Source organism: Diorhabda carinulata, chromosome 5, assembly GCF_026250575.1.
Source record: "Diorhabda carinulata isolate Delta chromosome 5, icDioCari1.1, whole genome shotgun sequence".
NCBI lineage: Eukaryota > Metazoa > Arthropoda > Insecta > Coleoptera > Chrysomelidae > Diorhabda > Diorhabda carinulata.
In genome coordinates, this window is record NC_079464.1 from 18,522,311 (window position 1) to 18,541,403 (window position 19,093).

Below are 19,093 nucleotides of genomic sequence, written 5' to 3' on the forward strand. Positions count from 1 at the left end.
CGAATAACTCGAAAACTATTGATCTGGCGAAAAAACTTTATACGACATTTTTACTACAAATTTACTAATATTTCGATTTCTGGGGTTATTTTGCTAAAGAAGTGAACAGAGAAGGAAAAAAAACACATACGAGTATTTGCACCAGAAATGTAAATTTGTAAACATGTTGAATTCAATTCTATGAATATTGACCGGCAGTGTATACTATAAACATTTTTTTCTTGGTATAAAGACTGAAATTTATTGAAAGTTTTCATACTTTTTATCGGAAATTAAATGTAGTCACTTTTCGAATACATTTAGCATTGAATTATTAAACCTTTTTCTGAAAATTATAGTTTTTAATTTTTCTTTTTCTTTCATAAGAAACAGGATGAATAAAAAGCTTTGATATAACGTTAGATTTCTCATTGCTTTCGTTGTCAGTTGTACTGTTTTCTTTTTTTAAACCCGAACGCGAATTTAAACTATTCCAAAACCTTCTTTGTATAATTCTCCTACAAAATGTTGAAAATATTTTATCTGAAGATTGTATTCATTCTTTCTGTCCACTTTTTTTGAATTGAAGTAGAATACGTTGAGCTAAACCCACGTTTCGAATATATTTTTAAACTTATCCCGAAGTTAACTTCAACTATATAATTTTTCAATTTAAATTTTCTGATATTTCGAATTCTGGGGTTATTTTGGGTGAAAAACTTTCCTCCTCCGACATAAGGGTGGCATTCCCACCGCTTTTTGGATACACACCTACCATCTGTCAAAATTTCAAATAAATCGGTGCTTCATTAAAGAATCCGGATGGGAAATGGTTGAATAGATAGATTGAATGGATGATTATATATTAAAATATACCTTAATTTTTTGGTTTTTTTATAAGCTTCATTTTTGTTCATTACAATTTTTCCGATAAAATGAATCATTACAGAGTTATATGTAAAAAACTATTGAAAAATGCGGTTTTTTGACCAAAAATCGTACTTTTCAATTGAAAATTACTCAAAAACTATTGATCTGGCGAAAAAACTTTATATAACATTTTTGACTTGAAATTTGCAGATCTACCAAAATTTCAAATAAATCGGTGCAGCATTGAAGAATTCGGAGGGGAAATGCTTGAGTTTCAAATGAGACAAAGATTGCGATTTGTAGATTACTGCTTGTATGAGCCGAATGCTTATGGAGGTGGTGCAATGATTATATCGAGGAGAACAAACACTCGAAAACATTTACCAGAGGAACAAAAACAGGCCAAAATCAATGGTATAACTACCGAAGAAATTTCTTCAAACAATTGGGGAGATTCTCTTAGCCCCGTCATGATCTTATACCATGCAGATGATGTTGTTCTGATTGAAGAAATCGAAGATAACATATAGATATTACCATTCAAATTCAACGCAACGGTAAAAAGTTTAAAAATGAAGACACCTGCAGAAAAAAGGAAATGTTTGACCACATCAAAAACACCTATCAGATGCAAGCTTGTTGTAGATGATGAAATTATAAAACAAGAGATGAAATTCGAATATTTAGGTATAGAAATATTAGTGCAAAAGCAACTTACCTGAACGATATAATCTTCCGAAACAAATCGAGACCAAATCCCGAATCTACAAGGCCGTCATCCACATCTAGATCGAATGAATGATGACAGAATAGTCAAAATAATTAAAGACCTTAAGTCCTGATTTAAATCTGATAGAATATTCATAGCATAAATAAGAAGAATTCAAGTTTTACTTCTTGGAATTGCTTAACATCCCTAAACCTATGAGAGATGTTATAAGTCTTATTATTCAGAAATTAATTGTTAAGTTTTAAATTGTAGCAAACTTTCAAAGCATATTAAGTCGTCTTCCAAACAGCATATTTTGATCTGATGATTTTAAAAAATTATATAGTTGAAGTTAACTTCGGGATAAGTTTAAAAATATATTCGAAACGTGGTTTTAACTCAACGTATTCTACTTCAATCGAAAAAAAGCGGACAGAAAGAATGAATACAATCTTCAGATAAAATATTTTCAACATTTTGTAGGAGCATTATACAAAGAAGGTTTTGGAATAGTTTAAATTCGCGTTCTGATTTAAAAAAGAAAACATTACAACTGACAACGAAAACAATGAGAAATCTAACGTTTTATCGAAGCCTTTTATTCATCATGTTTTGTATGAAACAAAACGAAAAATTAAAAACTATAATATTCAGAAAAAGGTTTAATAATTCAATGCTAAATATATTCGAAACGTGACTACATTTAATTTCCGATAAAAAGTTTAAAAACTTTTATTTACCCCAAATTTAAAGTAAAAAATGTCGACGAACAAAAATGAAGCTTTTAAAAAAATAAAGAAGAGATATATTTAAAGATCTTAATGTTCTACCTAAAGCAAGTTATAGATACTTGAATAGCTTTTGTTTCACTTAATTGAGCATTTAACCTCAAATAACGGGAAAAGGGTACATTTTTCAAAAAAAAGTCTTGGAATAATTTTTAAAGAGCTTAAAAATACCTTTCGAATGATCATTGGTATAAGTAGTTTCGACTGAAATTTCAGTGAGATATGATGTAAAATAGTTGAAGCTAAAAAAAATTTCACTAAAACTAATGAAATTACATTGAAAATTATAAGTAAACTTATTCCTTGTACCGAATACTTTATTTGGATATTATTCAAGACATCTGAAAATTTGACTCATTAGAAATGCATAATTTTGAATGCATTAATAATCCTTTTTTTTTATTTTAAAAAAAAATTTTTTTCTGCTCATTTTTTCTCCGTAACTATCAAAGATACAAAAACAAATAAACAATTGACGGAATTAATAACCAAATTAATCTGTCACTTTAGTGCGAAGATTGCTTATCCACAGCCCTTTGGCCTTTTATTGATAAAATTATTCTAGTAACTAAATGACTTGATTGGGAAGTTCCCCTTCAAATTTTGGAGACATAGGGAGTGCATTTTCACTGTTATCTTCTACACTATATGTATAGTTCAGATCTACAGATCTTCAAGATCAGCTTCAGCTTCAATTTCACCACCTCATCTACAAGTTTACGTTCACTATTACAAAAGTCAAATGTCATGAAAACAACGTCTGATTTGACATATTCATATCAGTGTTGCCATTAGTACGTTCACTATTAAAAACGTCAAATGTCATGATAATGTCTGATTTGACATATTCATATCAGTGTTGCCATATCTTAAAACTTAAAGTATAATTCAAGATATTCACAAGCACTCTGTATGTTCTTGTGGATTTGGTTATGTTTTTTTTTTCGTCAAGAATCGATAAGCTCGTTTACGGATTGATCTAGTAGATAAATCTCTGTGAAAATTTCAATTTCGTAAACGAGATTCGAAATCTACTCGTAATAAGTTCGGAATTATTCCATTATGGTAGCTATTAGACGTTAGCGAGATCACGTATTCCAAGATTGAACGCGACATCTAAGCTAACATTAAGATGAATGATGGCGTCGACGAATTTAAATTCCAGTTCAGATAATCCAAAAGTAATCAATTCTTTTTTAATTCCACGGATAATCCATCTCTTCGGAATTATGTGATTTTAATTCTAATTTAACGGAAAGTTAATCGTTTTTTTTTCGAAGCTGATAATACTAAAGATGTTAACTACATATTAATAAACCTTGCATATTTGGTAAAAGGTTTTTTTAAAAATTATTTATTCCAGAAAGCTGCAAATATTCAGAGTCAAAGTAAATTCTAGATTGACGATATAAACTGAACAACTAAAATTGTTGAAAAGACAGTATAAAGCTGAGTTTACACTATATAGCTGGTGAGCTGTATAAAAAATGAGCTATATTTAGCTCCGTCAGTTACATATAATTCTGCTAAAGAAACCGGAATGTTTAGATCCCAACCACATGCTGAAAGAACTTCTTGCAGCAGCCGCTGGTTTCGCAGCAGCTACAGTGATATTTTTAACAGAGAAAATAGGCTGTAGCGGATCTCCGATGTCACTTTTTGAACTTGTAGCAGAGCTATATAGCTGTGCTATAAGAACATCACAGCTAGATGCTGAAAGAACTTCTTGCAGTAACCGCTGGTTTCGCAGCAGCTACAGTGATATTTTTAACAGAGAAAATGGGCTGTATACCTCAATTCCTGGACGATATAAACCAATTTTTGATTGGAATTATTTTCAAAAAAGTGATTTTTGACCAAAATGGACTGATCTCGTTTTGATTTCCATGAACAGAAAAAAATTTAGGGGAAATTTCCGTTTATATTAATATAAATATTTCGATTTTTGAGCAACATGGAATTCAGTTTTATTAAACTTAACTCGGAAAAGTTATTTTTGATATTGTGGACAAATTCTGGAATATTTTAACCTAGAAAAACAATTTTTTCACCTAACGTAAAATCTATTCTATACCGAATGAAATTTAAAAAAACTAATTTTTGAACAAATAAAACAATTTTGACATGCTAGAAAACCGATTAAGAATCAAAATAAGTTCAGAAAAGCAAATGTTTAGCTAAATTGAACAAAAAATGTGGAAAATGAATAAATAAAATCTAGTTTTAACAGAAATTCAAATGTAAAATATGTTTTATGAAATTAAATTCAAAACTAAACCATACAGCATCCCTATTGATATAAGTGAAATTGTAGGGATTGAAAAAATATTCTCAAAAATACGTTTACAATAAAAAAAAAGTATGATAAAACTGTTGTTATGAACATTGACAAACCCTGTAAACTTAAGAGCGTTGTAACAGCGTTTTAAATGATTGAAATTCAAAAAAAAATTACAGAGAAATATCTTTGTGAAAATATCCTCTACGAAATTGTACTGATATCATTTTTTGATAAAATACAGAAAAAGTTATTTCATAAAAGTGAATTTTTTTTCACTTTTTTGCTCATAACTTTTTAAATTTCAATTTATGGGAAAAACCGTGAGAGCATAATTGTAGACAAAAAAATTTTCTACAAAATATGTCTTAACAAATTTTTCGTAAGATCAATAGTTTCCGAGATATTTTAAAAAACGTATTTTCACTTGTATTAACCCCCTACATGTCTCATAAATGAAATTGCGTCCTCCAAAAAGTTGATTTTTCCATAATTTTCTCTTGGTTTCAGACGACGAAAGTGGTGAGAAATCTGTATCGGTTCTATTGGCTGGCGAGGAATCTGAACTTTGTTTCATAGATTTCGCCACAGCAGATCTGTCGGTAAGTAAAAATTTCTGTGTTCTGATCATTATAATCAAGATGATCTATCAGACAATAATGTATTTAATTCAATCACGTACTCCATATCTAAAAGAACTTGATATACTGACGTAATATTGTTTAATAGTAACTATGTTTTAAGCAGGATAAGAAAATTTCCTGTTTGCTAGATTAAGTTAGGTTAGGTTAGGTTAGATTAGGTAAGGTTAGATTACGACTTAATAGAAGTCATTGGCTCCTTTCTCAACTCTCATTTAGGCTTTTTAAATATCTTCATACCTTCTAATAACAATTTTCGGTCATGAAGACATGTCAATTTGAGTTTGGCGCTGTTATAAATTTTTTGACTGGAGAAGGAATACCATAAATCAAAAACATAATGGAGGCTGTGACTTGTGTCCTTCAGTTTTAACAATACAAATTGGTTTGTTTCGCTTGGGACGAAAATCATTAGAAGACGAGCCACGTGAAGCAGGTCCTGTGACGTTGAATATTCCAGAAAATATTACATTAGTGGAAGGAATTGTTCTAAGTGACTAAAAACAAAAGAAATTCCAGTACGGATCGCCATTTTCAAAAAACAAGTATCCAAATATGACAAAGAGCTTTACTGCGAAGACCAAGAAAATTTAAAGGATGGGGAAAGTTTGCTCTTTTACCATGATCCGAAATCGAGAAGAGATTCCATCGGCAAGGAGAGTCCTTGCAAAAAAAAGTAAAAATCACGAAAGCAGCGAGAAAGTGATGACGATTCAAAAAATTATCGAAAAAGGGCGCTGCAAAATCAGCCGAGGTGCACTTGCTTCATGATAACGCTCCAATCCACACTGCTTTCCTTTTCAAAGCTACTATACTGGCTTCAAAGAAATTAAACACCCACCATAAAGCACTGATCTAGCTCCGTGCGACTATTTTAAAACGGTGTCCAAACATTTTGGTTCTAAAGATGCATCACATGTTTTTAATGGCATAGAAGCTTTAGCCAGACGTTCTGAAACGTATATTTTGAAAAACAATTAGTTTTTTTTTTATTTATTACCTTTCGATATCGAAATCGCGTACGCGGAATTTTTATTTTAAAGGGTTCAAACCTGGGATTGATGTGCAATGATTTTAATACCGTGGAGTTGTGTTACGAAGAGCTCACATCCCATCAATAGAGAAACGAAGTGATAAACCTCAACGAGATATATGTTGTTTCATACCACTAATTCGGGTGGAAAATTTGTGGAAATTCAACGTAAAAAAGAGCATGAAAATAAATCTTCTCGCTATTCCGTATCCCTAAAATTTCTGACTTTCTCCCGAATTTAATAACGAAGTTTTGTGTGTAAAAGCGAATAATTTCTTACAAGAAACAAATTTTTCACATTTCTATACAAGGTATGTTAAAAAACTTTAAGATTTCGTGTTGGGTGTATGTCTTTTTATTCATGTACAAATTTCCGCCAACAGTTTTTCTATTTAATCTAAAACTTCTGGTTAATTAAGACTAAAGCTAATTGTTCAACCCATCCTTAAAACAAAATGACCCATTTTGAAACTAAATCAAGCAGGCAAACTCACGTGACTCATGGTGCTTTTACTATAATCATGGATCCCAGTAGTTATTTCGAAAATGTATTCTGCCGTACTTCAATTGAGATAACAACTACTTCCAATATCAATTCAATGATATCAATCAACCCTTTTGTCGAAATTAACATCCCCAATGGCTCGCAATTGCAAGAAGTTTGTAACTACTGACTAGTTTTGACATTATTTAGTCTCATCAGAGCGGTATAACAACTTTCATTTGGTCCATGTAGTTAAGCATTTCTTAGCAAATGCTAAGTGGCGCCATCTTCATTTCCAGCTGCGAACTATTGGTCAGCGTAGTCGCTAGATTTGTATGGTAAATGAGGTGTGCAAAATGTATCAAAATTAAGGATTTCTACTATTCACTTCTGAAATAATTTCGAAAATGTATTCGGCCGTTCTTCAAGTGCCCTTCACTTATTTATCTCATATTTTTATCATTTTTTTATGGTCAAAGATAATCCCCTTTTAAATATATTTTATAATTTTTCAATAAAATTTGATTTTAATACCTGAAAAATGCACTGGCGTATTGATTTTACCAATTTATGCGGAAAAGAGGGTGGTGTATAATAAACAAGATGAACGAAACGATTTGGGAGAATTTGAACAGGACCAAATTCACCTCATTTGTCAGTGGAATCAAACTAATTACTTTAATTGACTACATTTCTAAACAGGTTATCGAACGGAAAGTATTTATTACAAAAAATTTGACCTGGAAGCTTAGAAGAGTATTTTATAACAGGGAAATAATAGGGTGATTCCTTAAGGAATTTATTTATGAAAAAAAAACAAATACGTTATCAATTGAAATATTATTTCATTTCATTTAGAATTTCGGAGGTATTTGTTTACAATGTTAAGGATCGGAGAGAAGTAAACTACCTACTTCCTATTTTTAATACATTTATTATCAATTCTATACATAAAGGTTGAAAAAATTAAATTATGTTTCCCTTCAATTCCCTTTAATTTTTGCTTAACACGTTGCATCATATGCTAGACGATGTGATTATCAATTTTCCGAATTTTTTATATTTATTTGTAAGAATATTTTAAGTAAACATCGTTTTTTCCAATTCGAAACCTATAAAGCGGTGCTTCCTAACGTGGGGTCTACGTCTCTATGTGAGGCGATTTGATTCTTAAAGGGAGCAATTCGAAAATAGGGATCGATACGAGTTTTAACTCACTTTCGATCCGAACCAATTGAGTTCATATTCAATTATTAGGTACAAGGATGGTACCTGACCTGATCTAAAGATGGCGGTAGTTGCTTGAAAAATACCACTGTATTAGAAAGTATACAATCTATGCAAGATATGTTTCAAGTTTGAAGACGCCACGTTGTTTAATATTTGATTGGCAGCTATTAATAGTGAACGTTTCCAGTCAATTGGAAAAAATTGGCATTAGCCCAACCAACATGAAAGTTAAACTAGATGCTAGCTCTGGGTGAGATTGCTACTTCTTTATCAATAGTTAAATATTGGTAGCGAAGTTTCGACGAGGCTGTATGAAATGGGAAGACCAGCAGCGCAGTAGTCGACCAAATGAGGTGACGACTCAATAAATGTTGATGAAAATCCACAATGTTCAACTGAAAGTGCGTGAGCTAGCAGATGTAATAGCCGTTCCAAAAAGTGCGGTACATCGCATATTAACTGAAAATTTGGACATGGTAAATATGAGTGCCGCGTTTGGTGCATTGAATGTATTTTATAGTGATTTCTTTCTAAAAATTATCAATTAAACAATGAAATTTTGGGAAAAAAATAGGCTGGGAAACACTGTTTTATAGGAATATAGGAAAATTATTGACCGTCACGTTGCCAAATGACATAATCTTAATCTCAGATCAGTCTACTCTCAACTGTCTGCTCAGATTAACAATTTAAGTTTTATATTTGAATATCTTCGACTGACTAAAACTCAAAGAGGTAGTAAACACCCTTCCTGAATTCGGTTTTACGTCCCTGTTTAATCCGTCTCATACCCTTCGGTTCCTACATATCGATTCCAAATATAATGGATGATGTGAATGCCGAAGTTAACTCAATTTTCTTAATCAAATATCTTGTTTGGAACTGTCAAAAAAACACATTTTTAAATAAAAACATTCATCGCTTAACACGATTCAGTTCTTATTAATGAATCTCCAGGAGTAGTGCTTCCAATTTATCTAATGATTCTCGTAAAAAGGTTCTTTTAGTTTGTCCTGATTCCGTGTTTTCTTTTTCGAAAAACTCGTTGCAAAAGTTGTTACTTCCATATAAACCTCGAAGTTTGAAGTTAGACACGAAATGGATCCACAATATATATAATTGAACAAAAAAAATGAACTAGAAATTTTATAAATTACCAATTTTGAACAAAATCTAAAAGTTCATGGTTTAGGAGGTTTTTAAATCGATGTACATTCGCTATAAAGAGACATTCTGAAAAAAATTATCATAAATTGTAATTATTCATTGAAAATACTTACCTTTTAGGAAAAATTTTATTAAGATGATTTTTTACATCATTTAGAAAGTAAGAAGTAAGAACACACCCACACACACCCACATAACATGGGTGGAAAATCGATTCTATGGTTTCTATCAATTGAAGGAACTATCTCGTGTGAAACCAGCTTCATTAGTGAAGAGTAGAATGTATCAAAAATTCGTTGTTTATCTAGAAACCAACGATTTTAGCCAATCTTAATGGATAATGTATTTCCATGACATGCATTTTCTGTATGTCAAAGGCGTGAAGTTGCTCCTCGAAAATCCTTTCAATAGTTGTCGTTGGTACGATGAATTATCTGGCTACTCCTCATGGGAAACCATTCAAGATCTCTTGACCATATGGTATAACCTTATCTTGTATACAATAAGATTAGTATTTAAGACAGCTTATACACGCATAGTGTGTTCTTAATAGTCCCGACATCCAACGAGTACAGTGTACAGAATTAAATAAAATTTTCGTACGTTAATTGTGGGATCAGCACCTAATTTATTTTGCTGGTGTTCGTATAGTTCTTCATAGACCTGGAACTAGTTTATTTAATTTATATGGACAAACCTGTTTCTCGTGAACTAAGATCAACCCAAACGGATTACAGTCGCGTGTAGTACTGCCCAGAAAGCGTTCAGGATACAATCTTCTGGTCTCTGATCCAAACCATACATCAAGTGCATATCGCCATATTTTCTAAAGGTAAATTCTACCATATTAAAACTTTAAATACGATGTGATAATTATTGATGACAAGTTTTCAAAAGATTGACAGAAAATTGATATTAACAATTTAATTAGCTTCCAATTTTCAATTGAATATCACACAGTAGCTTAATTTTTTTTTATCAAACAAAAACTAAAATAATCTTATTGGCAAATTCTAAAATATTCATTAGTTCTCCAAGAAATGTTTTGTAAGTATTTTCAATGAATAATTACAATTTATGATAATTTTTACCGGAATGTCTCTTTATAGCGAACGATCTAAAAATCTACGTATCTCCTAAGCCATAAATTTTATCGAGTTAAACAAAGAGTCCTTTTTTGTTAAAAAATCGATTTTAAAATTAATTTTGAATATTGATTTTCTCTTTCGGTTCTCACAAAGCGCTTACACCACTTAAAAATACGCGCAGTCTCGTTATTCAATAGCCAGACCTCGTATATAAGAAATAAGGATCGTCTGGAACCTTGTTGGAAAGGGATTTAAGTTCCAATACAAAGTTTTTCGAAATTTGGTGCAATCATAACTGGGAAAATTAAAAAGTAATCGAGTGGAATCGAATCCGGGGATCTAGCCGGCCATTCGATCGTTCCACGTCTTCCAATCCACCTATTTGGAAGAAACTAGTTATCGATCTACCTCAATCTTTTTAATTTAGGCACTAAAACAATTTTTCTAATATCACTGTTCAACTGTATGTTTAATTTTTTTTTTTTTGTTTTAGCCTGAAGGATGCATCAAAAAATATACGGATACACACGCATATTGTGTTGTATACAACAGCGCCGACAGATCCAGTATGGAAATAGCAGAAAAAATCCTGCAAAACTTGTGGACGTTGGACACCATTAGCACAAAAGCTGTAATTTTAGTAGCTAATAAAGCGGATTTAGTTAGATCGAGAGTAGTATCGACAGAAGGTACGTAATTCTTGACCTAAAGATGGCGATACTTGCTTGAAAAATGTCACTGCATTAAAAAGTAAACAATCTGTACAGCGTATGTTTTCTAGTATTTGTTTTGTATTTAACATCGCTGGGAAAAGTGTATGAAGGAGATTCGTTTTTTTCAAAATTTTTGCGTTTTCTTTGTTGGGTTAAGTACATTTGAGATCATCCTCGTAGAATACAACAGACAGATCAATGTATGCCGTCGACCTGTTAATATTCGTTAACACAGAAAAAGATCTACAAAACAGAATACAGTGAGGGAATGAAATAAAATATTACAGACTGACGATAAATATACAAAAGACAAAAATAATGAAAATATCAAACAAATAAAAATATAAATACAAAAGTTTAAAAAGAAAAGCTAAAGTTTCTATGAATGAAGACATCAAAAACACGAAAAGTCTTTGGCGTTTACGAAATGAATTCGGTAGTGAGTGTCTGTGAGAATCTGATGTATTTATAAGGACCAAAGCGTTCAAATATGGCGGTAAAATCATAAAAAATAGCGTCGAACGCGAACTCACATCGCGTCGCGTAGAACCACTCATTTCCGAGGACTGTAGGATGAGTATTTGAAAAATTTCGACTCAATTCAACATTAGAGTCTAACAACCACAAACACCACATCAAAATCGAAGCGATTATGTGTTAGCTAGATCAAATTCCAACTGCCATTGCGTATTGTCCTTTGTTTTTGTCATTGAAAACACGAAAATTTTTTGGCGTTCACGAAATGAGTTCGGTAGTGAGTGCCTGAGTGAATCTGCTATATTTAAAAAGGCCAAAGCGTTCAAATATGGTGGCTAAACCATCGAGAAATAGCATCGAACGCGAACTCACATCACGCGCGTAGAACCACTCAATCCAGCTCAATTTAGCATTAGAGTTTATCGCCTCTTGTTGACTCAATTCGAGGGGAAGGGGGACGTTCAATAAATAATGCATATCACTCAAATTTCATGGAAATACACGGGAAACACGTTAATGGATTGAAAAGAGATGCATTGCAGCACGAAGGCAGATTCTTTTCTAGGATAAAGCGCGCTTTAGGTTCGATATTGAGTTGGGTAATAGTAGAACATCTGAACTACTGAAAGAAACCCTCAGAAGTCAAAAATTGAACATCGACGATACGGCAGATTAATTTGTGTGCACTTGGCCCAAGAAATTCTTCTATACCGACGTCATAAAGCTTTCGGAGAGGTAACTAAGCTACTGCGAGGAATTATATAGAAAAACCGTAAATTTTTGTGAATATTTCATAAATGAATGAAGATGTCAAAGCGTTTCAATCGATTATATTTACTAAATTTGCAAATTTTGAATATCCCTATAGAAATATTATTATTTTTTAAATCGAGTATCGATGGAATCTTTTAGATTACCTTGGAAATACTCTTAGAACTTCAATTATAATCTGAAATTTCTGTGTCGATCGTAAGATATATAAACCCGAGGTATGAAATAACCAATTCGATTTCATGGCACACTAATAATAAAACTGAAAATTGAATTATATTTCAGAGCTGTCGTATTAAAGTCGTTCATAATCACCAACATATGAACCTTAACATTTAACAATAAATATCTTTTTTACTAGACGTTATTTTCGAAAGAACATCGTAGAGAGTTTCATAAGTAATAAGAAATCATTCTTTATATAAAATAACAATCTATGGTAAATTGTGGAATTCTACCATAGAATAATCAGAAACTTATAACATCACTCAATAAGTCGTGTGACTGACACACAAATAACGCTGTCAATGTCAAATCCATTTGACGTTTATGAGGCACAACTTTTAAAATACTGTGTTTGAAATTTCATGACATTTCGATTGATCGGAGATAAGTGACAGCTACTTAAGTGAATCTCCTTTTTTATTTCCAAAACAATGGATTCAAAACATTTTCTTTTGTTAATTTATAGTTGTTTCTTGATAAAAAAAAAGCTCAGCAATAAACGTCATCGTACAGACTTGATTGTGAACGTTCTGGTCGTGTTGCATGGTGACAAAACCGGATTAGAAGAAGGGTGTTCCACAATAATATTGCGCGTTCTTTAGTGATAAAATCAGCCACAAGAAGCAACAAGACAGGACCTGAGTCTGGAGAAAGTAATATTGCAAATGACGCACAAGATGTTGCTTTGGAAAAACTGTGCTTTCAAATGAGTGCAAGCAATCAAGAGTCGTATTTTCCAAAATGAAGTACATCCTTCTAAAAAGTGAGGTTATACGATCCCGACTGTTCTCTAAACTTTGTACCAGACCAGTCTAACATCCAGTGCAGACACTTTTATTTGAACCGCCTTCGAAACGTGTAAAAGACGCACAAACTTTTGGTCTTTTACATTTTTTATTAATATGTTGGACGTGATTGGAATAGTAGGATATGTTAACAAATCTATAGCCGGATTTGAATTCTAAAAATCAAGAAAAACTTCCTCAAAACAAGATGTCGTATGTGCAGCTGCAAAAAAAGTAGAATGCAAATACAAATCTGTACTGTAAATAAGAAAAATATTGGTAACAACTATGTCTATAATGTGAATTTCGTATTCGATTGCAACAAATTTCCTTCACTAGGAAGAAAAAGCTTGAACCCGCCAAGCTAGACGGGCAAGATAATCACCAAATACACAAAATCTCTGTTGGTATGCAGAAACTTTGCAGGGATGAATTGGGTTTGTCACCCGAAGATCTTAAGTTGGATGTACATGGTAATTGTGAGACCAATCATCACATATGTAGCGGTGATTTGTGGTACTAGAACTAGTCTGAATACCACAAGGAACAATCCCTTAAAGGTACAGAGATTAGCTTCCTTATGTGCAACTGGGGTCATGAAATTTTGCCCAAAACCTGCACTACAAGTGATTCTAAATCTCCCACCACTCCACAAAGTACTGGAAAATGTGGCAGAGAAAACATGGATTAGAATGTTGAGAGACGGAATCATCAAAAAACAACCAATCAAGGAACGTACATCAGGACGTTGTATCGAAAAAGTTTAGATTTAAAAAAACTTCAAAGGGATCATCTTGTTCTATAGTGAAACAGTTATCAAAGCTCCAATCTCATGGATGAATCAATATCAATGGATTCACCGGAGCGAATAGAGCACTTCATTTGAGAGCGCTTGAAATAGAAGACGAAAATCTCTGGTGATTAAAACCATTGCATATTCTAGAGGACTGTGATTAATGGATCAGCCTCAAACACTGGATTTCCTCAGTATCGCAGCAAGAAAAGGGGACACGATAGATCCTTTGGGTCGCGGTGTATACGAGACCCCAAATTTATATATCAATAACATATATAGTCTGTATCTATATACAAGAAAATTCTATCCAGAAAAGGGTTAGTTAGGGAGATTCGACGCATGAGGGTCGTGGGGAACAGTAGAATATCATTCTCTAGGTCCTTCTGAAGATGCCATATATCGCTTCTCAAAATTTGAATCCAAAAGGAATGTTGGAAAAGGCAATACGACTTTTTTTCTCCGAAAAGTAGTTTTATAAAGGTATGAAAAAGCTTGCTGAAGATAGGGTTCAAATCATAAAATACAACAATGTACTCTACTCGTACTTCGAATACTAAGGCTTCTCATATTAGTATCACATTTCATCTATATGGATAGATTCCTGGTTCTTTGATGATCAAACTAATTGGTCTAGTTTCTCACGAAGCCCCGTAAATATTGCTTTTGAAATTTACCCTGTATGTATAAAAAACTTGCCCTAAAAAAAATTGTTGGTTGGCGTATCCCTTCGAATAAATAAGCGAAAACGACAAAAAAAAACTAATTGTTTGTTTTCGCTTGACGTGAAGGAAAGTAGAAGAGATCGCATTGCACTTCTGCGCCATATAGTTCGGGGTTGGTTGACCCCTTTTCATTTATAAGGCAGCGAATGACACCACTAGCGGGGTCGAAGTTTCTTTTGAACTTTCATCGAAAGAACGTATAGAATGTATAACTCGATCGATGAAAAGGACACTAGAAATATAAATTAGATTCATTCCGTCACTTTTCCAAATATCTTCCAGATAAATTTCCAATTTCGTTGATTTTCAAATCGAAAATTCATCTAGAAGATATTTTATTGACATCAATGGCCGATAGGATGCAAAGTAAAGTCGAGCGAATATACTTGCTATAAAAAATTGTCTACACTCAAACATCATACGAGTCCCGCTGTATGCTCCTTCGCCAAATTTTTAAATTCCAAAATTGACCGGCCTACGGAACCATTTCGTTCGTAACTCTATGAAAAAGTGACTATTTTTTTAAACTTCATATCAGTTTGAGAGCGCCGCCCTCTAAGTCACGGCAAATCACTCACTAGTTATTCTAAAATGTCCCATTGAAATTTCTGATCAAGTCAGCGTTGTGGGGACACATACTCTATAGAGTTTAAGTCCGGGCTACGTGCAAGCCGGTCTAAAACTATAATATTCACCTCTTGAAGGTACTGATGTACTATTCCAGCGACATGTTGTTCTATCGATTCTGTAAGAGTCCTGGAAGAAATTCTACGCCACAATCTGATGCACCCTCACCATCTCTCTATAAACAGGTGTTTATAGAGGTGAATTTAGATTGTTTTGAGAAGTAGTTTAGAATTTGCATCTATACAAGCCTCTACATCTTATTGTTCCAAAAGAGGCTATTTTTGCGATTCTCGTGTCCCATTCCCCCAGTACAACTCCTTCAAGATACTAAAACAATATGGGAAGGGCATTCGCAGTGATGTTTCAACGGCTTGCTCGCAGAATCTTCACTTGTCGTCTCTTGCCATTCCCATCATTGTAAGGTGGTATTTGAGGGGGCTGTAGCCTCTCAGAATACCGACCACCAATTTTACATCGTTCCTGTCATCAGGAAAAGGCCTTCAGACTTCTTAGCTGATATAGGGATGAATCTTTTGGATTGTCTTGGTTCTGGAGTGTTTCTTCTCTTCTTTTTCTTCCTTTTTCAATAGGACCAGGTCTTGTTCAATCCTGTACGTTTGGTCCTCTTCCTGGATCTTCCTGAGAGGCTGAACTCCAGCTCTCGTACCACCTCTTTGGTGGTCCGTCTACAGGTCTGCGTGTGTTCGGTCTTTGGAGTGTTTCTCCAGTAAAAATCCCTCTGATTCTTTAGCCAAACATTGAATATTGATGTGGCTTGAAGGGTTCTGGTTCAAAGCTTTTATCGTTATTCCTTTTTTGTCATAGATGTCTTCTTCCTCATTTCCTGATATACCCTGGAGGACCCATTAGGGTTACTTTGTTTTTATTAACTGATGCTTTTAGAGTTTCTTCACTCTCCTACACTAGTTTAGACGTGCACTCAATAACTTTTAGCACCCTCAAGGTCGCTTGGCTATCTAAGACAATAAATATGTCTTTTTAGATAAGTTTCTATCCAAACACTCCTGAGTTTATTTATTTATTACCAGCAGCTCTTCCGGAAAAGTTATAAATAATTTTCTTGGAGGTATGAAGAGTCCAATCCAGCTCTTTGCGCTAGCTTCGAACCAATTGTTAACCAGAGAAATAAATTTCGAACTTGCGGAAAATATTTGTTAATCCATTATTGGCGTTTGTTAATTGCCTCTTCGAATGGGGAATCTATGTCTATGCATTTGGTTTGTCATGACTTTCGAGCTCTATTAGCTCTATAATTCTTATTGTCAACTATTTTGTATCTAATTTCAGCATTTCTTTAAACATTTCTCTTGTACTCTCAAAAATTTATTATCTGCAGGTGTAGTTGCCGATTAAGGACCCTGCCTGGTTCTCTATCATGTCTTCCGGTTTCTCGACATCAAGCAGCTACCCGGAACACAGTTGATCAATTAATTCCAGTTATTCTATTCCGTAATCAACGTATAACTGAAATTTAGAAAGCTGCCAAAATGTTCCGCGCCCAAAGGTTGAAGCTGCCAAAGTGTCTGGCACCCAAAGGCTGAAGCTGCCAAAGTGTCTGGCACCCAAAGGCTGAAGCTGCCAAAGTGCTTCGCGCCCAAAGGTTGAAGAAAAGGAAAATACAAATGACGCACGGATTTGAAAAACTGTGCAAGTGCTAGGAAAACATTGCTTTCAAACGAGTGCAAGCAATCCAAAGTTGTATTTGCACTTAATTATGTGTATCGTGATCTGGACTTTTGGAAATGACTTGTCTTAATGTTGCAGATGAAATAACTAAGACCAAGGAGTTTGAGGATTGCACAATGTTATGTCTATTTTATGCTTTTATACGATACAGAGACATGGGGGCTCATAGAAAATCTGCTCGAACGTTTGAAAGCGTTTCACATGTGGTGTGAGTCAATAGATTTACATCGATGTTATTGAATGAATTAACTATATAGTAACATCATAAAGAAACGTGAATTAGAATACAACATCATAGTTAAAAAAAACTTGGTCAATGGATTCAGAAATGAACAACTCAGATATCCCACGAGGAAGGTCCTAGAAGTACAAAAATAGCATCCTGAAGATGTTTCCATCGAGTGTTTAGTCGTTTTATAACCATAAATGAAACGTGGATCCAGCGCTTCACACACGTCACAAATAAAAATAAAAACAATTGACTGAAAATGAAGAACCAGATCCAAAGAAAGCAAAAACTGTTCCATCAGCAGGCAAGATCGTGGTGCTGGTTTTTTAGATACGCGTGGGATAATTTCCAATGACTATCTTGAAAAAGGAGTATGCAAGTATTATGCGAACTTATTGCAACGTTTGAACGATGAAATCATGCAAAACGGTTGTTTCACCAAGACAATGCACCAGCTCACACATTCTTTGTTACAATGGCCAAAATTGATAAATTAACGTTTAAATTGCTACCTTATGCACCCTATTCGCCAGATTTAGCCTCTTCAGAGTATTTTCTGTTCCCAGACTTAAGAAAATACGTCGGTGGTCAAAGATTTTCCAACAGTGAAGTCGAGAATTAATGGCTTAACGATTTTCTTGTTGTGCCAGGTACTTCTGGAACCATCCTAAGCATATAATGTGGCTAAGCGAATATCTGATGGATTATTATTTATCAACTCATCACTGGAATCACTTAATTTTTACTAATATATTACGAAAATTACTGGTACTGGTACTAAATGCTGATTGGTGAATTTAGAATACATTCCAGGATGTGCGATATATGAAATCATATCCATTCAATTAACCGAAATGGCCTACTGTAAATTATACAGAAAATGGATGATATATATGTAGAAAAATATTATCTCCTTCCTGTTTTACGTTTAATACTATCGTCAAGCGTTTTAATCGCGTCCTCATTATTAAAATGAATCTGAAAAAAAATTTTTATCCCTGCTAACATCAAATCGGTTTATAAAAACAAGGTGGTTGAAAGTTTTATGTATATAACTACTTATCATTGTCGTTTTGTTAATTCAAACTTCATCTTCTCCATTAACTTTTTTTTATCTTTACGGTCTCGAGGCAACATTCTTAAAAATTGTGCCGTGAACTGAACGGGCAATAAACTGCCTAATATCCGATCCCCTTCATTTCCCCCGGTAACGCCAGAGTCTTGGCATTAAACTTTATTGAGATTATACATACAAAAGGGCACTCGAATTAGAATCATCCATTGTAGGGGTCACGTCGATCCTCTTTATCGAGTATTATCTTGCGATAGTCTCATCGATCGAATCGTATACGATGTTATTAATTTCCTTAACTTTAAATCATTCTTTTTGGGTCACATTATTTAAAATTCGTATTTTGAGGTATTCTCAAATTCTTCTTCTTCTTCTCATGCCGTCTTCTCATTGAACGTTGGCGACCAAGAACCAGGATTTCCTCTTCCTGCCGATTCCTTTCTTTCCCTCTATTTTGCCCTGCATTATCTTCTGTAGCAGTCGGTATTTGTCGTTGCGTAAGATGTTTTTCTTACCGTCTTAGTACTTCGTTGTTGGTGATTCTGTCAGTCCAGGATAACTCCAGGATGCTTCTGCAGAGTCACATCTCAAATTTCTCAAGTTTGTTGATAATTTGAGCCTTCAAGGTCAAAGTTTCCAGCAGTACTGACCACACATAACATTCCATGAATCCTATTTTGACGTGGAGGTTTAGATTTCTGT

At 33.6% G+C, this 19,093-nt stretch overlaps 1 protein-coding gene across 1 annotated transcript in view; it reads left to right on the plus strand.

Moving 5' to 3' along the window:
• The window catches only part of LOC130894050 (uncharacterized), a 141,721-nt gene that overhangs the window by 107,592 nt on the left and 15,036 nt on the right, over window positions 1–19,093 (plus strand). Inside the window, exons 9-10 of the mRNA XM_057800587.1 lie at window positions 5,135–5,226; window positions 10,761–10,956. Coding sequence (XP_057656570.1) covers window positions 5,135–5,226; window positions 10,761–10,956 — 288 coding nt within the window. The remainder of the gene's footprint in view (window positions 1–5,134; window positions 5,227–10,760; window positions 10,957–19,093) is intronic.